Source organism: Scyliorhinus canicula, chromosome 10 (genome assembly GCF_902713615.1).
Source record: "Scyliorhinus canicula chromosome 10, sScyCan1.1, whole genome shotgun sequence".
NCBI classification, from domain to species: domain Eukaryota; kingdom Metazoa; phylum Chordata; class Chondrichthyes; order Carcharhiniformes; family Scyliorhinidae; genus Scyliorhinus; species Scyliorhinus canicula.
The window spans coordinates 3,235,917-3,260,862 of record NC_052155.1 but is presented as its reverse complement, the minus strand read 5'-3'; the positions used below and the strand labels follow the sequence as shown (position 1 = coordinate 3,260,862).

General features: G+C 46.1%; 2 protein-coding genes across 2 annotated transcripts in view; one reads left to right on the top strand and one right to left on the bottom strand.

The window, feature by feature from the left end:
• faim2a (Fas apoptotic inhibitory molecule 2a) overlaps positions 1 to 24,946 on the top strand; it is a 394,729-nt gene that overhangs the window by 56,085 nt on the left and 313,698 nt on the right. The gene's annotated exons all lie outside the window — the stretch shown is intronic.
• The window catches only part of LOC119972186 (E3 ubiquitin-protein ligase TRIM21-like), a 72,300-nt gene that overhangs the window by 5,019 nt on the left and 42,335 nt on the right, over positions 1 to 24,946 (bottom strand). The window contains exons 3-4 of the mRNA XM_038808518.1: positions 16,002 to 16,241; positions 13,511 to 13,533 (exon numbers count right to left, since the gene is read on the bottom strand). Coding sequence (XP_038664446.1) covers positions 13,511 to 13,533; positions 16,002 to 16,241 — 263 coding nt within the window. The remainder of the gene's footprint in view (positions 1 to 13,510; positions 13,534 to 16,001; positions 16,242 to 24,946) is intronic.

The following is a 24,946-nucleotide window of genomic DNA, read 5'->3' as shown; positions in this document are numbered from 1 at the left end:
TGCCAGCCAAATGGTGACAAACCGAGGGGTCTCACTCGGGTCAACAACCTCACCTGGGACTTGCTGAAACTTTGCCATCAGATGGACGTCTGGTGGTGGCTATGGCTTGATCAGTCGCACACGAGGTGCCTCCTGCCTGGAGGTTTCAGTTTTGGTCCTTTTAACCCGATTAATGGGGGATTTTGATGGATAAAGTGTGAGGAGAGTGGATGGTGACTGTTTCTCCTCCGATTGAAATGTCTACGGGGTGTCAAACCCGGTTAAAGTCGATGAGAGCCCTGGCCAGGGGTTGGAGGAGATGCGTGGTGCAGCATAAGGTGGGAAAATGGTGGAGGGGGAAGGGTCGGTGTCGATGGTTAAACTGCCGATGGAGCAATTGATGAGTTTTATTAAAGAGGAATTTTGGCAGCAAAAATAGGAGATGCAGGAAGACAGATGAAGTATGATTGAGGGGGCAGTAGCACCTCTTTGCAGGACCTTGGATCGGGTAGACAAGTGCTTGCAGGCGCAAAGGGCGACGATTGAGGAGGTGGAAAAGGTGGTGTCTGACCAAAGTGACCAGATTGTGTCGTCTGAGGCAGAGATGGCAATCCTGGGGGATGTCTGTAAGGTGCTGCGCGCGAGGGTGGATGACCAAGACGATCGGTCTCGGCAGCAAAATAAGAACATAAGAACTAGGAGCAGGAGTAGGCCATCTGGCCCCTCGAGCCTACTCCACCATTCAATGAGATCATGGCTGATCTTTTGTGGACTCAGCTCCACTTTCCGGCCCGAACACCAAAACCCTTAATCCCTTTATTCATCAAAAAACTATCTATCTTTACCTTAAAAACATTTAATGAAGGAGCCTCAACTGCTTCACTGGGCAAGGAATTCCATAGATTCACAACCCTTTGGGTGAAGAAGTTCCTCCTAAACTCAGTCCTAAATCTACTTCCCCTTATTTTGAGGCTATGCCCCCTAGTTCTGCATTCACCCGCCAGTGGAAACAACCTGCCCGCATCTATCCTAGGACAAAATTCCATTTGCCTTCTTAATCATCTGTTGCACCTGTAAACCAACTTTCTGTGACTCATGCACTAGCACACCCAGGTCTCTCTGCACAGCGGCATGCTTTAATATTTTATCGTTTAAATAATAATCCTGTTTGCTGTTATTCCTACCAAAATGGATAACGTCACATTTGTCAACATTGTATTCCATCTGCCAGACCCTAGCCCATTCACTAAACCTATCCAAATCCCTCTGCAGACTTCCAGTATCCTCTGCACTTTTCACTTTACCACATCTTAGTGTCATCTGCAAACTTGGACCCATTGCCCTTGGTCCCCAACTCCAAATCATCTATGTAAATTGTGAACAATTGTGGGCCCAACACTGATCCCTGAGGGACACCACTAGCCACTGATTGCAAACCAGAGAAACACCCATTAATCCCCACTCTTTGCTTTCTATTAATTAACCAATCCTCTATCCATGCTACTACTTTACCCTTAATGCCATGCATCTTTATCTTATGCAGCAACCTTTTGTGTGGCACCTTGTCAAAGGCTTTCTGGAAATCCAGATATACCACACCCATTGCCTCCCCATTATCTACCGCACTGGTAATGTCCTCAAAAAATTCCACTAAATTAGTTAGGTACGACCTGCCCTTTATGAACCCATGCTGCTTCTGCCCAATGGGACAATTTCCAGATGCCTCGCTATTTCTTCCTTGATGATGGATTCCAGCATCTTCCCTACTACTGAAGTTAAGCTCACTGGCCTATAATTACCTGCTTTCTGCCTACCTCCTTTTTTAAACCGTGGTGTCACGTTTGCTAATTTCGAATCCACCGGGACCACCCCAGAGTCTAGTGAATTTTGGTAAATTATCACTAGTGCATCTGCAATTTCCCTAGCCATCTCTTTTAGCACTCTGGGATGCATTCCATCAGGGCCGGAGGGTAGGAGGGAAGTAGTGCCACTGGCTGTGTTGCAAAGATGTTTGCAAAGTTGGTGGAGGCGAGGGTTTTCGAGAAAGGCCCTGGAGGTGGATTGTGCCCACAGGTCCTTGAGCAGAAGCCAAGGACTGGGGAGCCCCTGCGAGCAATGATTGTGCGTATGCACAAGTTTCAGGACAAAGAAAAGATGTTGAGGTGGCCCAAGGCAAGGCAGTACTATGGGCAATCTGATTCGGATATACCAGAACATTGGTGCTGACCTGGCCAAGAGAAGAACGGGCTTTAATATGGCTAGGGCGCTTTCTCGGAGCAAGTACCCGGCCAAACTTTGGGTAACTTTCAACGGCCAGGAATATTATTTCTTGATGTCAGCGTAGGTGAATTACATTGTTAGGAAGCATGGGTTGGGAGGAGGGCTGAGTACAGGACTTTTGTACCATCTGTATCTCTGGGAGAGATCTATACTTTCCGTACTGTCTGCGGAGTCTGCACGTTCTCCTGTGTCTGCGTGAGTTTCCTCCGGGTGCTCCGGTTTCCTCCCACAAGTCCCGAAAGATGTGCTCGTTAGGTGAATTGGACATTCTGAATTCTGCCTCTGTGTACCTGAACAGGCGCCGGAGTGTGGCTGTGAGTGGATTTTCACAGTAACTGTCATAATATACACACAAGTATATGATTTGTGCACAGACAGGCAGTGATTGACACACAGGATGACCAATGAACACACACACAGCAGCCAATCACCAGACAGGACACAACCACTATAAAGCCAGAGGGCACTAGTTTTCCCACTGTCTTGGGATCCAGCCTCTGAGTCAGAGGCCGTGAGCAACAACTAGAACATACACCATGTGGTAGTAAGATAGTCTGGTCAGGTTAGCCTCAGGTCTCCAGTCAACTCAGCATAGTGTCAACCCACAGTTAAAGTATGTATGATAGTTAAGAGTTCAATAAAATAGAGTTGCATTTCTTCAAGGAAGCCTGTCTCTCTCACTGCTGCAGTAAACACAGTCCTCGCAGACCCAGCTTACCCAACACATCAGTAACTTCACTGCAGTGTTAATGTAAGCCTACTTGTGACAACAATAAAGATTATTATTATTTCTGGTTTGTCTCCTTGTGTCGGACTGTGGGTGACATATTGGTGCCTTCTTAGACTTTTGCTTGTTTACTGTTTCATGTTCTTGTTTATGACTTGTTTTGTCTCCTTTGAAGATTGGAACTGTTCCAAGACTGAGGGGTAATCGATTGTCCCCACCCATTCGGGTTCAGGTGTATTTTCCAATATCTGTTCTTCTAAAATTCACAGCAACTAGATACCGAGTGACCGACCAACGGCTTTTTCTCAGTTCGCTTTATCAGAACCCCTCAGAATTGGAACACCTTTTACTTTCTTTATTCTAGTTGTTCTGGAAAATACAGAATGTGTCATTTGAAACATAGAGGTCTGCCAACATCTGATCGGGGAGAGTGCAGGGAAAGATCCCACAAGAGGTTGGTGGCAGCTGAAGGGCACAGAAACTGTGGGCAGCAATTTCAGTCTATCAGAATGGTTATTACAACCTGCAGCAGGAAAAAGGCAAAAGAAAAAAGTTTTTAAAAATCTCTTTGTGTTGTTGGAAAATTGTGATGGACTGCCCCTTTAAGACCCGAAGTCCGATCCTTATCAGAGGTCCCGATCAGAACAGCTGAAACAGAGAAACCAGCGTGGACTTCAGACTCCTCCCCTTTTTCTCCCCACGAGGCAAGAAGCAAGAACAAAGACACCAGCAGCAGAACACCAGCGGCACCCGAAGAAGCAAGAAGGACAGCAGGAGAGAAGCAGCCACAGAAGACAGAAGAGGAGGAAAAGAGAAAACTGCACCAGGAGAGATGACCAGGAGGCTTGAAAGTGAAAGTGAAAGAGAGAGAGAGAGAGAGAGTCTGAAGGCCTCACCAACCAACCAACCAGACAACATCAAAAAGTAAATAATGTTTTTAATTTAATGAGATAAAAAAGAGTATGTTAATAATAAAATAATTTAACCTGAAAAAGTGGTTATTAGCTTACTTCACTTCCTTAAGAACGCAGGACCCTGGACATCAATGCCATTAAGGGGTAAGTAAGTAAAATTCTTCAGTGAAGGTAGGAGTTATACCGGGGGATAACTTGAAAGGAGAGTTTGACCCGATTAGCACTCTCAGAGGCCTGTACTGGAGTCAGGGAGGTAGTTCCCTGTTCGCCGTTTTAGAATATTGGCCTGTAAGGTTCTTTGGTATAAAGGGAATTCTAAAACATATAGGTGAATTTAGAAAAACATGGCGCCCAACGTGGGGCCTAGAATATTAGAAGTTTCTAGGTAAAGCGAGGCTAGAATATTAGAAGTTTCTAGTTAAGCAGAGTAGGGGCTAGAATATTAGAAGTTTCTAGTTCCCAAGAAAGGCCTAGAATATTAGAAGTTTCTAGGTAAAGCGAGGCTAGAATATTAGAAGTTTCTAGTTAAGCAGAGTAGGGGCTAGAATATTAGAAGTTTCTAGTTCCCAAGAAAAGCCTAGAATATTAGAAGTTTCTAGGTAAAGCGAGGCTAGAATATTAGAAGTTTCTAGTTAAGCAGAGTAGGGGCTAGAATATTAGAAGTTTCTAGTTCCCAAGAAACGGGTGGAATATTAGAAGTTTCTAACCGGCAAAAAGGCTAGAATATTAGAAGTTTCTAGTCTATGTGTGAGTCAAACTTTACCTGCCGAGTTTAGTTTGGAAAGTCAGGTGTGATTGGCTTTTGTAAGGATATTCTGTGGATCGAGGGGACTGAAGCTCAGGTTGGGTGTGAAAATCAGTAGACTAGAAGATACTGACCCTGGGAAAAAGTCTGCAAGACATTTTGGTGATAGCACTAAAATCTTGCATCCATCACTGGTAAAAGGGGCTAAAGAATAAATCATCCTCAGAGTAAGGCGGATTGTGCGGACATTTTCTGGAAAATAGGGACGCTTATATTCAGAAACCAATAATCAATCGACCCTTAACTAGAGCAGGAAGATAGTGCCTTGGTCAGCCTTGGATAGGGCCCAGAAAGGGTACTTATCCTTAATTTCAGAGTGCACCTGAAAGGGACAACCAGGAACAGAACTAAAAATCCGAAAATGGCAATTAGGGTAATTCTCATGCCCTGGGATACGGTCAAGAGAAATGTAGAAATGAAAAGGGAATGGAAGAAATTAAAAGAGCAAAAGAAATCCTGGACAAGAGATATGTATCCAGACGGAGATATCTCCCTCTTTGTTAGAGTGCCAAAAGCCCTGCAATATACAGATTCGGTCAGGGTCCTTAAAGCACTTTGTCAGTTTGCATTTGAAAAGCGAGCTGAATCACTAATCGTATTTGGACACAGACAGAAGCATGCAGCTGCTCAAGTGGGCAGAGTGTGTTCCAAACTGATTAAAATCATCGACGGAGTAAACAGGACAGAAATAATACAGATCCATAGTAAACACAAAATTAACTCTGAAATGGTAGGCAAATATATAAAACAACTGCAGAAAAATGAACCATTAGAAATGGAAAGTGACGAGGAATCAGGCCTAGAATCAGATAGCCGAGAGAATTCGGACTCCTGTGAAAATTTCCCAACGGGATACAATTTTCCATACCCAGATCCAAGTCTGTTTCAGGAAGAAAATTGGCCTCAGCAATCTGCCACACATAAGAAAGAAGCGTTTATCGATCATTTCGTTGAACCACAAGAAAGTGAAGAGGAACAAGGCATAGTTGGGATTATGGCGCCTCCTGTGATGGGACAGGAAGAATTATCATCCTCATCCGAGAAGGAGGAAATAGTCAAACCAAAGAGAGGAATAGGGAATAGAAAAAATTCTAAACCATTAGAAATAGGGGATTATAGCGATCACTGGAAACACCAACAACCTTCCACTTATCAACCAGTAAATAAGGATGTACCGTATTATATGTATAATCCAGAAGCAGAAATGGTACACCATAGAGATCAGGAAGGATGGGAAAGAGAGGTTACAGCTAGGGGACTTAAAATAGGAGAAATATTAGGCGGAAGTCAACAAATTGATTCTACGAAATTACTAGAATTACCAAACGTTACCCCCAAAGCTAAAATTTGGCAAATGAGCAAAGGGTATGACAGTTTCGGAAGAGCCATGAGTAGGGTAAGGAACAGCACAGAAACACAAGGCCAGATAATAGCAGCACTAAGACCACAGGAAAGGATACAGAATCGTCCAAGACCCCAAAAAACTGCTCCTACTCCAATGGATAGGGCAAGTTATGCTCCACGAGATAGCCAGGTACCAAGTGCAAGGTTTGAAGAATATATAGAATCGGTGGAAGAGTTTGCACAACATGGTACCCCCTATTTTGAGGAAGAACCGGTACGACGACGGATACATTTCTCCGAATATAGGGACCCAGATAGAGGTGCCCCTTTGAGAACACCATGCCCCAGAAGTGAGAAAATAGTTCAGTCATTTACACCAGGTCCAGAGGAAGGACAGGGAGGCATGGTACCGTATAAAATAGTAGCAGCCGTAATGAAGACAGCAGGCCCAAAGAAACATGGGGAGAGTAGAATTGAGTATTCACAGAGGTTAAAACAGTTAGCGAAGAAAATGGGGGCATCAGGAGAATCCACCAAATTGATTGATTTACATACAGTGGGAGAAATAGTTACAGGCGAAGTCGCAGATTTAATAAATGAGTTAGATTTGGGAAATGAGAGAGCTAATTTAATGAAAGAGATGACAGAGGCAGCATATGCAGGGGAACACCTCACACCATATATCGACCGAATATATGAGGTTAATAAGGAAGAGGGGGTCGATGTAGTCAGATTCCTGAGGGAATTAGGACCCAAGATTCCAGGAGGAAAAAGCCTCTCAATAATACTGTTAATGACCTCTAGAAGAGAAATAGGAAGAGAACTGGTTAAATTTGATTTGGCAGGCAAAGCATTTAAGGATAAACACACAAAAGGGGAACAAAAAAGAGCAGCTGCCCAAAATAATGTTTCAACACAAAATGCTCAGATTAGACCACCAAACCGACAGATACCTGACAAATCGGAACAAAATCCAGCACAACCAGCAATGCCACAACATGGGTATAATTTGCGGTCACAAGGGCCACCTCCACCACAAAATCTAGATTATTTACCAAGGGGACAATTCCTAGCCCTCAGTCGGGAGGAAAGAGACAGATTCATTGAGGATAGGAGAAGAAGAGCAGCTGGTCAGGGGAGGATTGAGCAAGGTAGATATCAACCACCAGAAGGGTATCCGGGACGCTCGCGAGGGGGATTCCGAGGAGGAGGCAGAGGAGGCCCCGGTATATATGGACAGGATTCGGCTTCTCCCCTTAAACAGGCTATACAAAATCTAACAACAGAAACAGACAAAGGAGAATTAGTAGTAGTATACAAGGGGGAAAGATGTATAGTGGACACAGGGGCTGAGATATCAATGATAAGGGAAGAAGCTGGAAATCCGACAGGAAAGAAATACATAGTAGAAGGAGCATTAGGGAATAAGGATATTAGACCAGAAGTTAGATTGGGAGAATTACTGGCAATATCAGGAACTGATAATCTGATGGCAGGGAAAGATTTAATAAAAATAGATACTGGAAAAATAAGGATATTAAAACCAATTGATAACATGGAGGAAATAAGGAAACAGAAAGAGAAAAGTATTTTAAATGACGAAGCTTGGAAGAAGATGGAAGAAGTACTGATGGGAGCAAACCTAGCGATAGGTAAGAATGACACAGGTTTGCTTAGCCAGCAATTTCAACACACAATTCACGGGGGACAACACAGACCTCAAAAACAGTATCCTTTGCCTAGAGGAGCTAAGAGCGAGCTGGAGATAATAATCAAGGAATTGGAGCAGCAGGGGATTATTCAAGGGGTCACATATGCCTCAACAAATAGTCCACTTCAGGTAGTAAGAAAACCAGATGGTACATTTAGAATGGTAACAAATTACAAAGCTTTAAATAAAGTCACAAAGAAGGACAAGAGATATTTAATAAATCCACAAGCTACCTTAGAGCAAGTCGCGGGAAAAACTTACTTAACTAGTATAGATTTGGCGAATGGATTCTGGAGTGTTCCATTAGACCCAGACAGCAGGGAGAAAACAGCATTCACCTTTGGAACTAAGCATTATGTATATTGTAGACTTCCACAGGGATATGTTAATTCTCCAAATCACTTTCAGGCAATAATCAGGGAGCTGATTCAAGATGATTTGGCCTTAGTATATATCGATGATATATTAATTGGAGATGACGATCAGGACATACATGTGGAAAGAGTGGCCAGGATCATTAAGACACTTGGTGAAGCAGGCTTTAAAATAGGGCTAAAGAAATGTCAAATTGGGAGAAGCGAAGTCAACTATTTGGGTTATTCAGTATCGAAGGAAGGTAGAGAGGCCAGTATTGAAATGAGGAAGAAGATAGCTGAAATTACTGCGCCGGTTTCGAAAAAAGGGGTTCAAAAAATAATGGGAATGTTGGAATATCTAAGGCCAGTAGTGAAGGACTTCAGTCTCTATGCTAAAGCCATTTATCAAACCTTGAAAGGGGATTTTATTTGGACCAGCGAGGCCCAGAGAGGGTTAGATCAGTTAAAGGCAGCAATTGCGATATCGGGGTCATTAGTTGGGAGACAAGAAGAGGATGATTTAAGCATTAAATTAGACATATATAAAAATGGATATGGTATGGTACTTGCTAATCTTAGCAATCAGACACCTATCAAACATCTGACAGGAAACTGGTCGAGAGCTGAACAAAAGTTTTCAAACATCGAGAAATGTCTAGCAGCTATAACAAAGAGAATAGCAGAGATAGAAAACTTGTCGGGTGGTAAGAAAATTTATGTCACAACTGAGTTTCTGGAGTTAAAGGAGCTAACCAAGAGACAGATTTGCCAGCAAGGCGCGAATACAGCTCGATGGGAAAGATGGGAAACCATTCTTCTAAACCCTGACTTAATGTTTGTTCATAACATTCAAAAGGGACAGAAACTTGATGAGCCAGTTAGTAAAACGGAGTTGGTGAATGCTTGGGTATTATATACTGATGGTAGTAAAGTCAAGAAGGACGAAGAACAAGCCAGATGGGCATTCATTTTAAAAAATTCAGGAAACATAGTAGTGGAGGAACAGGGAGTAATCATTGGATCAGCTCAGACAGCTGAGGTAGAGGGAGTATTGCAAGGGTTAAAGGAGTGTCACCAGCGAAAGCTGCAGGAAGTTACCGTTGTAACCGATAGCTTTTTCGTGCAGCAAGGATTGGAGAAAGATTTGGAGTTTTGGAAACTAAACGGTTGGACGAACGGTAGAAATAAACTACTGGAACAGAAAGAACAGTGGGAAGAGATAGATAAAAATTTAGCCGATATGGAGATCCAGACAATTCATCAAAAAGCACACACAAAAGGAATTGGGGAACTGTGTAAGGGGAATCAGGAAGTGGATGAATTAGCCAGACTTAGGACAATAATCTTGGGGACTCTTGGGAACTCAGCAGCCGACCATCAAATGATAATTAAGCAAGTACATGAAGCCACAGGACATGGGGGTCATGTTGTAGTCTCAAGGGAGTTGAAGAAGTTGGGACTTAAAATAGCCTATTGGAGACAACATTTAACTGCAGTAAGGAGAAAATGTGAGAGATGTATGGCCTGTGGAGGACAGAGAGGAAATAAAACATATGGGAGCATAAAAACTGAGAAACCAATGCAGGAATGGTCATTAGATTATGCAGGACCACTTTTTCCCAGAAGCAGCAAAGGTAATTTGTATTTTTTAGTCAAAGCTGATAGCTGCACGGGAGAAATTGACCTTAGAGCAACCAGCAAAGCAAATGGAGCCACAACCAAAAGGGTATTGGCAGAAATGATGACCTCCAGAGGTAGACCAGAATCGATCCGAATGGACAACGCGCCACACTTTAGAAACAATACTGTTATTAACTTTTGTGCTGACAGAGGAATAACAATCAATTGGGCCGTGAAATATGCACCTGAGAGTAATGGAATGGCTGAGAGGTCTGTAAGAAAAGTAAAGGATTGGATCATAAAGAATCAGAATAATAAAGGCTGGGATAAAGACATTGAAAGAATAGTATTTGATCTTAATAGCAACCTTGGAACCTCTGTCCCCCAGGGACAAGGAGACCCAAGTGAATCTGGGAATTATCAAGTAGGAGACGAAGTTTGGGTGAAGTTACCAACTAAGACTGCGGGGAAAATCATTCGCGAGACTGTAAAATGTAAAGACAAGATTGTTCAGATTCTGGGTACACATACAATTGAATTAGAGAAGCATGGTGTCTGGAGCAAAAGAAATTGTGTCACGCTTGAAACACACGACCCAGTGAGCATCAGAGGAGTTTGAGATTCTTCGAATCTCACTCAGGGGTGCAATGACAGAAGGAGGCTTGACTACATCAAGGATATGGAATATAAACCAGTTCAAAAAGAAATGATGGCAAAAGGAATCCGGAAGTCCTGGAGAGGGCACTTCTGGGATAATCCGAATTAAAGAATAGGGCCCTCTCCACCCTTGATCTGTTCATTTGCTTTTTCAGGTGGAAAAAATTAATAACAAACCAGGTCGCAAGAAGGAAGAGAACTACACTCCAATAACAAACCAGTTCGCGAGAAGGAAGAGAACTACACTCCAGAGAAGAATCTGTTCGACAGGATTGGGGGGAAACTAATGATATAATTGGCTACAAATTTGAGGGAATTAAATGCAAATTAGAATATCAAATTATAACTGAACAGTGAAACCCCCGGTCAGACATCTCTAACTGGACATTAGTTGATGGATGATCTGTGGTCTCCATGGGGTATGTACTACGCAGTGGAATCATTAAGGTCTCGGCAGCAGATAGCAGCGACTGACGAGGAACCCCAATATGATCAATGATAATAGGTTAAGAATTTCAGTAGCTTGATACTACGGCGGGAAAATTGTTACCAATGCAACAAAACAATATTGCATTGAAGAGCTATAATCGTTGATAAGAAAATTTTTTTTATTTTCATGTAAATTGATAGGGACTGTTGTATATATATGAGAAGGGGGGTATGTGTGTCGTTAAATAACTTGATCCGCATTTCTAAACTGTGAATGTTTTAATAGAGGGTTAGTTAGTATGTAATAATGATTGTTCCAAAAGCCAAGAAGCGATGTTTCGATATGGATATTAAATTGTTAACAGTTGAAAATATGTAAAGTGTAACACACAGTCTATTGGTTAGGTAATGTATAAGGTGTTAAGATAAGATAAAAATTTTACTATGTATAGAACAATAAGGAGAATTTGTTTGGGAAGAAAAAAAAAGAGACGGTTCAATGCGGTTTTGTAAATGCTGAAATGAAAAATATACACGTTGTCAGAAAGATGTTCTCTCATGTAAACCAGGGGTTGGCAGACTTACATGATTCACGACAATGTTAGACATTAATGGGGAAGTTAGGAATACAAGCAGGATCAATTGAACATTTTAAATTAATAAGACTAGGGGATCAGTGGGGGGTAAAAGATATCACAATTACCACATTCCAATCAGAAATGGAAAACAAGACTCGTATTGACACTGGTCTATGATATGCATACAAATGACAATGATCAGGGATGTAGGTTAGTACAATTGGATGGGGGGACAATAAACCAAATTATAGTAATGTTTCAAATGTCAAGACGGGGTGTTCTGGAAAATACAGAATGTGTCATTTGAAACATAGAGGTCTGCCAACATCTGATCGGGGAGAGTGCAGGGAAAGATCCCACAAGAGGTTGGTGGCAGCTGAAGGGCACAGAAACTGTGGGCAGCAATTTCAGTCTATCAGAATGGTTATTACAACCTGCAGCAGGAAAAAGGCAAAAGAAAAAAGTTTTTAAAAATCTCTTTGTGTTGTTGGAAAATTGTGATGGACTGCCCCTTTAAGACCCGAAGTCCGATCCTTATCAGAGGTCCCGATCAGAACAGCTGAAACAGAGAAACCAGCGTGGACTTCAGACTCCTCCCCTTTTTCTCCCCACGAGGCAAGAAGCAAGAACAAAGACACCAGCAGCAGAACACCAGCGGCACCCGAAGAAGCAAGAAGGACAGCAGGAGAGAAGCAGCCACAGAAGACAGAAGAGGAGGAAAAGAGAAAACTGCACCAGGAGAGATGACCAGGAGGCTTGAAAGTGAAAGTGAAAGAGAGAGAGAGAGAGAGAGTCTGAAGGCCTCACCAACCAACCAACCAGACAACATCAAAAAGTAAATAATGTTTTTAATTTAATGAGATAAAAAAGAGTATGTTAATAATAAAATAATTTAACCTGAAAAAGTGGTTATTAGCTTACTTCACTTCCTTAAGAACGCAGGACCCTGGACATCAATGCCATTAAGGGGTAAGTAAGTAAAATTCTTCAGTGAAGGTAGGAGTTATACCGGGGGATAACTTGAAAGGAGAGTTTGACCCGATTAGCACTCTCAGAGGCCTGTACTGGAGTCAGGGAGGTAGTTCCCTGTTCGCCGTTTTAGAATATTGGCCCGTAAGGTTCTTTGGTATAAAGGGAATTCTAAAACATATAGGTGAATTTAGAAAAACATAGTGAAAGGCCCCAATCTAGACAAATTCATTCTGCTTACAATTTTTCTCCAGAAAACACAAAGGCAGATTTTGATTTTCATTATGAGTATAAATGTGACATTGCAGAAGCAAATGTCCACTATAAAAAAACATCGGGATTTATTGGTGAGGCATCCCTGAGCCTAACCTCTCTTTAAAAAGCAGTTAGCCAGTTACATGGGCAGGGTGGGTATAGAGGGATATGGGTCAAGTGGGACTAGCTTAGTGATAGACACTAGGTGGCATGGACAAGCTGGGCATGCTGTAAACATCTACGACTCTAACCTCTGGCATCAGCAACCTTGATGTATTTACATTAACCCCTTGTGTATATACAGTGATGCATATCACCACACCTACAAGCTTGGGGCAGGCCCAGAACATGTGGGTATGGTTGGCTGGGCCTTCCTAGAACCATTCATATTTATCCTCCACCTAAGTGCCAAGGTGCCAGTGGAGTGTCAGGGTACCACCCTACCCTGTCCCCGACCAATCGGGGGTCTCTAATGGACTGGGTACCTCCCCCCCCCCACCCCACAGGTGCCATTACAACTGGTCCACGTTTGTGGAAACCAGTACTAAATGGTACCCTGCCGAGGCCTCGCAGGCACGGTTGTCGCGGGTCAGATCTAGATAGTCATATCTTGAGGTTTGATTGAATCTCGTGAGACATCACTGGCATCGCAAATCTTTAAAGGCCTCTTATTGGATTCAACGGCCTTGTCGTAACACCAAGTTGGGCGTGACGAGGCCGTTAAATTGCACCCATCATCTTTTGTCATGCATTAAAATTAATATTAAGCAGGCAGCAAATCAGCAACACCAGTTTTACACCAACAGCAAGCTGAGAGTGCTCCCCTTGCACTGGAAACAACCTCAAGTTACTTATGAAGTCAAAAAAAGAATATTGTAATCCTTACCGTGTCCTCCAACTCATGATTTCCTGTAACACAAAGAAATGGATCAATTAATTACATTTATCAATCAAAACAATAACTAAATGTATCTAACCCCATACCTGTCCTGGGAGTGTTTGATGGGGACAGTGTAGAGGGAGCTTTACTCTGTATCTAACCCCGTGCTGTACCTGTCCTGGGAGTGTTTGATGGGGACAGTGTAGAGGGAGCTTTACTCTGTATCTAACCCCGTACCTGTCCTGGGAGTGTTTGATGGGACAGTGTAGAGGGAGCTTTACTCTGTATCTAACCCCGTGCTGTACCTGTCCTGGGAGTGTTTGATGGGGACAGTGTAGAGGGAGCTTTACTCTGTATCTAACCCCGTGCTGTACCTGTCCTGGGACTGTTTGATGGGGACAGTGTGGTGGGAGCTTTACTCTGTATCTAACCCCGTGCTGTACCTGTCCTGGGAGTGTTTGATGGGGACAGTGTAGAGGGAGCTTAACTCTGTATCTAACCCCGTCCTGTACCTGTCCTGGGAGCATTTGATGGCGACAGTGTCGAGGGAGCTTTACTCTGTATCTAACCCCGTGCTGTACCTGTCCTGGGAGTGTTTGATGGGGACAGTGTCGAGGGAGCTTTACTCGGTATCTAACCCCGTGCCGTACCTGTGGGAGTGTTTGATGGGGACAGTGTAGAGGGAGCTTTACTCTGTATCTAACCCTGTGTTGTACCTTTCCTGGGAGTGTTTGATGGGGACAGTTTAGAGGGAGCTTTACTCTGTATCTAACCCCGTGCTGTACCTGTGGGAGTGTTTGATGGGACAGTGTAGAGGGAGCTTTACCCTGTATCTAACCCCGTGCTGTACCTGTCCGGGGACTGATTGATGGGGACAGTGTAGAGGGAGCTTTGCTCTGTATCTAACACTGTGTTGTACCTTTCCTGGGAGTGTTTGATGGGGACAGTGTAGAGGGAGCTTTACTCTGTATCTAATCCCATGCTGTACCTGTCCTGGGAGTATTTGACGGGGACAGTGTCGAGGGAGCTTTACTCTGTATCTAACCCCATGCTGTACCTGTCCTGGGATTGTTTGATGGGGACAGTGTAGAGGGAGCTTTACTCTGTATCTAACCCCAGGCTGTACCTCTCCTGGGAGTGTTTAATGGGGACAGTGTAGAGGGAGCTTTATTCTGTATCTAACCCCGTGCTATACCTGTCCTGGGAGTGTTTGATGGGGACAGTGTAGAGGGAGCTTTACTCTGTATCTAACCCTGTGCTGTACCTGTCCTGGGAGTGTTTGATGGGGACAGTGTAGAGGAAGCTTTACTCTGTATCTAACCCCATGCTGTACCTGTCCTGGGAGTGTTTGATGGGGACAGTGTAGATGGAGCTTTACTCTGTATCTAACCCCGTGCTGTACCTGTCCTGGGAGTGTTTGATGGGGACAGTGTCGAGGGAGCTTTACTCTGTATCTAATCCCGTACTGTACCTGTGGGAGTGTTTGATGGGACAGTGTAGAGGGAGCTTTATTCTGTATCTAATCCCGTACTGTACCTGTGGGAGTGTTTGATGGGAAAGTGTAGAGGGAGCATTACTCTGTATCTCACCCTGTGTTGTACCTTTCCTGGGAGTGTTTTATGGGGACAGTGTAGAAGGAGCTTTACTCTGTATCTAACCCCGTGCTGTACCTGTCCTGGGAGTGTTTGATGGGGACAGTGTAGAGGGAGCTTTACTCTGTATCTAACCCCGTGCTGTACCTGTCCTGGGAGTGTTTGATGGGGATAGTGTAGTGGGAGCTTTACTCTGTATCTAACCCAGTGCTGTACCTGTCCTGGGAGTGTTTGATGGGGACAGTGTAGAGGGAGCTTTACTCTGTATCTAAACCCGTGCTGTACCTGTCCTGGGGGTGTTTGATGGGGACAGTGTAGAGGGAGCGTTACTCTGTAACTAACCCCGTGCTGTACCTGTCCTGGAAGTGTTTGATGGGGACAGTGTCGAGGGAGCTTTACTCTGAATCTAACCCCGTGCTGTACCTGTCCTGGGAGTGTTTGATGGGGACAGTGTAGAGGGAGCTTTACTCTGTATCTAACCCCGTGCTGTACCTGTCCTGGGAGTGTTTGATAGGGACAGTGTAGAGGGAGCTTTACTCTGTATCAAACCCCGTGCTGTACCTGTCCTGGGAGTGTTTGATGGGGACAGTGTAGAGGGAGCTTTACTCTGTATCAAACCCCATGCTATTCTTGTCCTGAGAGTGTTTGATGGGACAGTGTCAATGGAGCTTTACTTTGTACCTAATACCATGTCGTATCCGCTTGGGCAATCAAGAGTCGCTGCAATGGAACGTGATTTCCAGCGGCAATATGCCTCACCCCATGATAACAACAACCATTTTCTGTGCCATATTGTCTATGTATAATGATTGAAAGTGGTGACTAGGTCTGAAAGACATTTTTGCTTATCGTCAGGATTTGCACTTAAAGTTAATAATTATATCCTGACCAAAATAAATATTCACCTGTAGCGTCTGTATACTCTGAGACTCTTGATTCATGTTCATCTCATTGACTCTTTCCATCATGGAAGTAATGGCATCACTATAAGCCTCCTTGTCCACTTGTTCTCCTGTGATAATGGTCTCCATAGCCAAGCTTTCTGCTTCGATCAGACTCAATGTTGCTCTCTTGTCATTCTCCAAGAGCTCCTTAATTATGTTGTATTTCTCTTCAACAGATTCTTTTGTTTTTGAGATGATAATCTGCGCAAAAAGCAATTCAGAGCATTTAACAAACGTGGGGAAGGAACCCGAGGGTGTGGGCTCAGGTCGGGTGGGAGGAGGATGCGTTAGAATTTGCCCAAGACTGATTATTAGAATTTGGATTTGTGTTAATACAGAGGTTAGTCTGTCTGAACAGTGGAAATACTGTAGCAACTAGCAGACATGCTGGCTACAACAGGTATGAGTATCGGCGGTGTAATGACTTAGGCCAGACCTTTGAGATTGGCCAACAGAATACGAGTTCCCTGATTAGTGGCCCAATCAGGGATCCCTTTCTGTGTATATAACAGGGAGTGTCAGATCCTCTGCACTCCTGGTGTGGACAGCAGACTGAATGGTCATGGTTGTTCAGCTGTTGTGTTTGTAAATAAAAGGAATTCTGGTGACGGGACTTCTGCCTCTGTGGACTTATCACAGTGGCGACATGGTAAATGGAACGAACCGAAGAAACCTGCACGTCAGCAGCTGCCGCATATTGAAGGTACCCTGCAGTGGAAGACTGGGCCCAATATGTAGAGCGGATGAAGTACTTCCTTAGAGCAAACTATATAATTCTGGATGAAAAGCAACGGGTCATTCTGCTCACCGCATGTGGGCCAGCTGTCTTTGCCATTATGCGCAGTCTCACTTTTCCGGAGGCACCAGACACGAAAACTTTCCAGGAATTGATGGACATAGTAAAAGAGTACTATGGCCCTAAGCCACCTCTGACCCTGCGAAGGTACCGGTTTTACTCCGCATTCTGAGACACTGGGGAGTCAGTTGCAAACTTTTTAACAAGATTAAGACGATTAGCACAGGCTTGTGAATTTGGCCTGACGCTAAATGAGATGTTCCGAGACTGTTTGGTATGTGGAATAAATAATTTAGCAATACAGAAATGTCTATTAGCAGAGGCCGAGCTGGATTGCAAACAAGCATTGCAGCTGACTTTGTCCTTCAGAAAAAGCGGCAAGTGGAGGGCATGTGTTACAGGGTACTCCGATGGAGGTAGACACCCATACCAGTGAAACTCAGTTAAGGGACTACCGCTGGGGGATAGGCAACTGCATAGCCACCCTCAGGAATGATGCAGATACTAAGTTAACCAGGCCCATTCGCAGGAGCCCTCCCAAGCAAGGGAAAATTAGGTCCAGACAGACGGCAGCTCCTGCAGGCTTTTTCCCGGCAAAGTATTGTAGAGATCGGAGCCAGAAAGGAGAAATAGAAGCCCAAAACCATCATCTTGGAGAAGGTCACGTAGGCCGGGGTCCAGGAGAATGCATACCCCAGAAGGCCCACCTACTAAATTGTGTAACGATGGTGAAATCAAAACCCATTAAATTATCCATAAGATTGAATGGACGTCCCACACTGATGCAAGTCGACACTGGAGGAGCAGAATCAGTGATAGGGGATACAGTATTCAATAAAATTTGCACTGGACTCCAACCATTATTCCTAACCAGGACCTCGGCAAAACGGAGGACAGACACGGGGGAACCACGGAGAGTGTTGGGCACAATACATGTAACTGTGGCTTATGGAAAGCAACTGGTTAGGCTGCCTTTAATGGTAGTGAAAGGTGTGGGGCCAAGCTTATTGGGATGAAACTGGCTAAGAGAGATCCAGCTGGATTGGGTAAACATTTTCCAGCTGGAAAATGGCCGCCTGAGCGAACTCCTGTGCAAATACCAAGAGGTTTTCTGAGAAGGGCTCGGAACAATGAAGAGAGCAAAGGCGACATTGCATGTAGATCCAGAGGCAGTCCCAAAATTCTACAAGGCCCGACCAGTACCCTTCGCATTAAGGTAGAAAGTCGATATGGAAATAAAACAATTAGAGTGTGAGGGAATAATAAAACCGGTCCAGTTTGCAGAGTGGGCGGCACCCGTGGTGCCTATCTTTAAGCCGGATTGCTCGGTCCGCCTTTCTGGAGATTTCAAACAAACGATTAATCGCTACTTATAACTGGACAAATACCCAATTTCCGGATTGAGGATTTGTATGCAAAGCTGGCTGGAGGGCTCCTATTCTCAAAGCTTGATATGAGCCACACATATCTACAGCTGAAGCTGGACGAAGAGTCCCAAAAATTCTCAATGATAAGCACCCTGAAGGGCCATTTTCAGTATACAAGATTACCATTCGGGGTATCGTCAGCTTGTGCGATATTCCAGAGGACAATGGAGAATATATTACAAGGGCTACCACAAGTCGGCATTTACCTGGATGACAAAGGCAGAACACGTGCAAAACCTGGAGGAAGTCTTTAAGAGGTTTTTAGCAGCAGGCGTGGCCTAAAGAGGGAGATATGTGGGGCGGAATTCTCCGCTCCCCACGCGGCGTGGGAGGATTGCGGGAGGGCCTCCCGACATTTTTTACGCCCCCCTGGCGCTCCCAGTGATTCTTGCCCCCCCGCTCGGAAAAATCGCCGCTCGCCGTTTTTCACGGCGAACGCCGATTCTCCGAGCCCGATGGGCCGAGCGGCCGGCCCTTCACGCCCGTTTGGTTGCTGCATTTGTGAAACGGGTGCCTGATGCCCGTTTGGGGCATCTATGGGCCCGATTGGCACTGGAGCACCACGAGTGTGCTCGGGAGGGGACAGGCCCGCGATCGGTGCCCACTGATAGTCGGGCCAGCGTCCAAAACAGACACACTCTTTCCCCTCCGCCGCCCGGCAAGATCAAGCCGCCACGTCTTGCCGGGCGGCTGAGGAAAAAGACGGCCACCGCACATGCGCGGTTCGCGCCGTCTGCGCGATGAAGTCATCCACGCATGCGTGGGTTGGAACCGGCAACCCGTGCATGCGTGGAAGACCTCACAAATGTGCCATTTTGCGCGTCATTTCTAGCGCGACAAGGTCGCGGGCGGGAAAGACGGAGGCCCGCTCCTAGCCCCCCGGGTGGGGGTAATTAGGTGCGGGGAGCGGGCCCCGAGGCCGTCGTGAACCTCGGCCGATTTCACGATGGACATCCCGATTTTTATCGGGAGCGGAGAATACCGCCCGTGGTTTTCCTAGCGCCTCAAGTAACCTATCTGGGGTACAAGGTTGACAAATCAGGGCTACAGCCTTTGGAGGATCGGGTTAGGGCAATTAAAGATGCCCCGGCCCCAACCACAATCCAGGAGTAAAGGTCTTTTTTTCGGACTGGTGACATATTATGGAAAGTTCATACAGAACAGACCATCCATCTTGGACCCCCTACACCAATTACTAAAAAAGGGGCAAGCCTGGGAGTGGTCCCCCCCACCAAGACAGGGCTTTCAAGAAGATAAACGAACAGCTTTCCTCCGAGAACGTTTTGGCACACTACGACCCCAGGAAAGAGTTGGTGCACACGTGCAACGAGTCTCCATTTGGCGTTGGTGCAGTTTTGGCACACAAGAGGGCAAAACGGACAGGAACAACCAATAGTGTTTTCTTCCAGGACGCTGGCAGCAGCAGAATGAAAGTACTGCTATTGCGAAGTTTGGGCAGTATGGTAGCACAGTGGTTAGCACAGTGGCTTCACAGCGCCAGGTCCCAGGTTTGATTCCCCGCACACTGTCTGTGCGGAGTCTGCACGTTCTTCCTGTGTCTGCGTAGGTTTCCTCTGGGTGCTCCGATTGCCTCCCACAGTCCAAAGACGTGCAGGTTAGGTGGATTGGCCATGATAAATTGCCCTTCGTGTCGAAACAGGTGAGGAGGGGTTATTGAGTTCTGGGGATAGTGTGGAAGTGAGGGCTTAAGTGAGTCGGTGCAGACTGGATGGGCCAAATGGCCTCCTTCTGCACTGTATGTTCTATGTACGCCCAAATCAAAAAGGAAGAACTGGCTGTAATCTTCGTGGTAAAGAAATTTCACCAGTACTTGTACGGGTGGAAATTCACTATAATTACAGACCACAAGCCATTGCTGGGTTTGTTGAAAGAAGACAAAGCAATACCACCAATAGCTTCGGCCTGGATCCAACGCTGGATCCTACTACTGGTGGCGTACCAGTATCAACTGGAGCATCAGCCAGGAACCCGGGTGGCAAACACCGAAGTACTAAGCAGGCTGCCCAATCATTAGTACCCAAAATAGAGGAAACTGTAATGACGTTACATTTCCTGGACATCCTTCCAGTTGCCGCACAAAACATTCGTTTATGGACCCAAAGGGATCCAGTTTTATCAAAAATAAAACACATGGTGCTAACTGGGCAGATGGAAAGACCAGTCCAGGCGGAATTCCACCCTTACTGGAACAGAAGAGAGCAGATCACTGTGGAAGACAGGATCCTGCTATGGGGGATTCGAGTAATAGTTCCAAGTCAAGGCCGTCGAGCCATACTGGCTAAACTACATCATCATCATAATAATAATAATCGCTTATTGTTACAAGCCCCTAGTCGCCACATTCTGGTGCCTGTTTGGGGAGGCCGGTACACGAATTGAACGCGTGCTGCTGGCATTGCCAGCTATATAGCCCACTGTGCTAAACAAGCCCCATGGGCACCCTGGAGTCTCAAAAATGAAGATGCTGGCCAGAAGCTATGTCTGGTGGCCGAGCCTGGAAACAGAGACAGCGGCATAGGTAGTTCGGTGCCCAGAATGCCAACAAAGGCAGAAGGTGCTGCAGCCCCGCTGCACCCATGGGAATGGCCAGGTATACCACGGTCGCGTCTTCATGTAGATTTTGCAGGCCCGTTTATGGGTTCAATGTTTGTTATAATAGTAGACGCCCATTCCAAATGGCTGGACATCTACAAAACGAACTCTGCAAATTCAACGGGCGCGATTCTCCGCTCCCGGGAAAAATCGTGAAGGACGTCGTGAACTCGGCTGAGTTTCACGACGGCCTTGGAGCCCACTCATCTCACCGAATACACCCCCACCCGGGGGGTCTAGGAGTGGCGCTCCGTTATTCTCGGCCGCCGGGCCTTGACGCTTGTGTCAAGGCAGCGCGCCGAGAATGACGCGACGGCGGCGCCTATGTGGCGTCAGCCGCCCATGCGCAGGTTGGCCGGCTCCAACCTGCGCATGCGCGGCTGACGTCACGACGGCTGACAGCTCGAACCCGCGCATGCGAGGTGGCCGTCTTTCCCCTCAGCCGCCCCGCAAGACGTGGAGGTTTGATCTTGCGGGGCGGCGAAGGGGAAATAGTGCGTCCGATTGAGATGCCGGCCCGACGATCGGTGGGTACCGATCGCGGGCCTGTCCCCTCCCGAGCACAGTCGTGGTGCTCATTCCCCACCATGCCCCCTACAAGCCCCAAACCGGGCATCTCATGGCGATTTCACGACGGCAGCGACCAGGTGTGGTTGTCGCCGTCTTGAAACGGTTGCGAACGTCAGGCCGCTCGGCCCATCCGGGTCGGAGAATCGCCGGTCGCCGTGAAAAACAGCGAGCAGCGATTCTTCCGAGCAGGGGGTGGGAGTATCGCGGGGGGCGCCAGGGGGTCGTGAAATTAGTCGGGGGGCCCTCCCGCGATTCTCCCACCCGGCATGGGGAGCGGAGAATCATGCCCACAAACTACCATTGAAAAACTCCGCACCTCGTTCACAACTCATGGTATCCCGGAGGTGTTACTTTCGGATAATGGATCAGTTTTCACCAGCCAGGACTTCGTTAAATTTATGAAGTTGAATGGCATTCGGCACATAAGGACGGCACCATACCGCCCGGCATCGAATGGTTTGGCGGAGAGAGCCGTCCAGACCTTAAATATCGGGTTGAAGAAACAGTCAGCAGCATCATTGGACACCAAACTACGTTGGCTATTTGACTACAGAACAACCCCATACTCCACAACTGGAATAGCATCAGCAGAGCTTCTCATGGGAAGATGACTCCGAACCCGGCTGAGTCTACTATTTCCGAATAGGTGGCAGAGTAAAGCGACACCAAGAGGCCCAATGCAGGGGCCACGACAACACTCGCCGAGAAAGGCAGTTCAACACGGGTGAAAATGTATGGGTCAGAAATGATGCGAATGGCCCCACATCGGTAGCAGAAACAGTCAAGGCCAGGACAGGACCTGTGTCGTATCAGATACGTGTGGGAAAACATGTAATAAAGAAACACCGGGACCAGATTTGTTTCCTCCCCCGGAGCTGACTCAGACCAGCATACCAAGGACCGTGGAGAGTCCTTCCCGACAAACTATTCCCGCCCCTCCGACACCACTGGTGAGGACACCGTGGATGATGCCGCAGCTGTACCCCTTTCACCGGAGGAAAGAGGGGAACTGCCCCTCAGGCGCTCACATCGGAAAATGGCACGTAGCCGTTACACCCCCCCCCCCCCCCCACATCGGAGGCCAAAGTGGAGGAGCCGGACCCAGCGCAAAAACGAAGCAGGAGACCCATGAATCACGAGGACCATGGGGGGGGGGGGGGGGGGGGGGGGAGAAGTGTAATGACTTAGGCCAGGCCTTTGAGATTGGCCAATTAGAATACTAGTTCCCTGATTAGTGGCCCAATCAGGGAACCCCTTTCTGTGTATATAACATGGAGTGCCAGATCGTCTGCACTCCCAGTGTAGACAGCAGACTGAATGGTCATGGTTGGTCAGCTGTTGGGTTTGTAAATAAAAGGAATTCTGGTGACGGCTTCTGCCTCTGTGGACTTATTACAGGCGGGCAGCACGGTGGCGCAGTGATTAGCATTGCTGCATCACGGCGCCGAGGTCCCAGGTTCGATCCCGGCTCTGGGTCACTGTCCGTGTGGAGTTTGCGCAATCTCCCCGTGTTTGCGTGGGTTTCACCCCCACAACCCAAAGTTGTGCAGGGTAGGTGGATTGTCCACGCTAAATTGCCCGTTAATTGAGAAAAAATGAATTGGGTACTCTAAATTTATTTTTTAAAAGTATGAGTATTGGCCAGAAAAAATGGAAGCACCCAAGCAATATTATTTAACCATCTCGGGTTGTCTAGACCATCCTGTTCCCTTTGTAATATTAACTGCTTCACAGTTAAACCCTCAAGATGGTCATTATGTCAAGTCCAATGGTTGGGTGAGGAAAAACTCACTTCTATGTTCTTGGCATCATGTGATATAGCTCACAAGGAAGGGATAGACAAAGATCAGGTGACAGCCTTTCCGAGATCAAAACTCAGGACAGAAAGAAGTCCAGCGTCTACAGCGACAAAGAAAAAGAACAATACAGCACAGGAACAGCCCTTCGGCCCTCCAGGTCTGTACCGGTCATGATACCAACCTTGGCTAAAACCCTCAGCACTTCCTTGTGCCGTATCCCTCTATACCCATCCTATCCATGTATTTGTCAAGATGCATTTTGAACGCCGTTAATAAAGACTAAATGCCGTTAATAAAGAACAAACCGTGAGTCTGTAAGAAACCAAGTTGTATAAATTGATTGCATAACTGAAATAGTTACTATTGGCATCTGAGTAATAAGCTTGCTTTTGGACACCATGTTTGAGCAGGAATCACAAGGAATCATTTCATTGAGTTTCTGAGATATTCTAACAGGGTGTGAGTTCAAGCTGAGGTGTGGGTGTACTGAGGATGTGAGAGAGTTAGGGGGAAAGAGAACCAAGAGTGTAGAATGAGTAGGCCCCAGAATGTGGCAGTATCAGGAAGATTGAGTGTAACAGAAGTTGTGTTGAGGACCTACAGCGAACGACCAAGATCACTTGTGCTGCACAGGACAGAAATTTAAAAGAGCATGAGAAGAGAGGCAATCTGGATTAAATGTTGAGCTTTGAATCTTAAAAGATGACGATTGAGGGATTGCAGAGGGACCTGGGTTTCCTAGTGCATGAGTTGCAAAAAGTTGGTTTACAGGTGCAACAGATGATTAAGAAGGCAAATGGAATGTTGTCTTTCATTGCTAGAGGGATGGAGTTTAAGACTAGGGAGGTTATGCTGCAATTGTGTAAGGTGTTATTGAGGCCACACCTGGAGTATTGTGTTCAGTTTTGGTCTCCTTACTTGAGAAAGGACGTACTGGCGCTGGAGGGTGTGCAGAGGAGATTCACGAGGTTAATCCCAGAGCTGAAGGGGTTGGATTACGAGGAGAGGTTGAGTAGACTGGGACTGTACTCGTTGGAATTTAGAACGATGAGGGGGGATCTTATAGAAACATATAAAATTATGAAGGGAATAGATAGGATAGATGCGGGCAGGTTGTTTCCACTGGCGGGTGAAAGCAGAACTAGGGGGCATAGCCTCAAAATAAGGGGAAGTAGATTTAGGACTGAGTTTAGGAGGAACTTCTTCACCCAAAGGGTTGTGAATCTATGGAATTCCTTGCCCAGTGAAGCAGTTGAGGCTCCTTCTTTAAATGTTTTCAAGGTAAAGATAGATAGTTTTTTTGAAGAATAAAGGGATTAAGGGTTATGGTGTTCGGGCCGGAAAGTGGAGCTGAGTCCACAAAAGATCAGCCATGATCTCATTGAATGGCAGAGCAGGCTCGAGGGGCCAGATGGCCTACTCCTGCTCCTAGTTCTTATGTTCTTATGTTCTTATGACGAGAGCTGGAGTTTTCAATCGTAGGGTAGAATGACCGAGGGAGGGGCTGTGTCTCAATTTCGGCCGAGTGTTAGTAACTGTTTCATTTGCTTCCAGGTGCGAGTTATGCTGGCAAGGTTTATTTAATACCCATCCCTGGTTGCCTACATGGCACATTGGTATTGTCACTGGATTGGTGATCCAGAGACCAGGGTAATACTCGGGAGACTTGGGTTTGAATCCCACCAGGGCAGATGGTCGAAA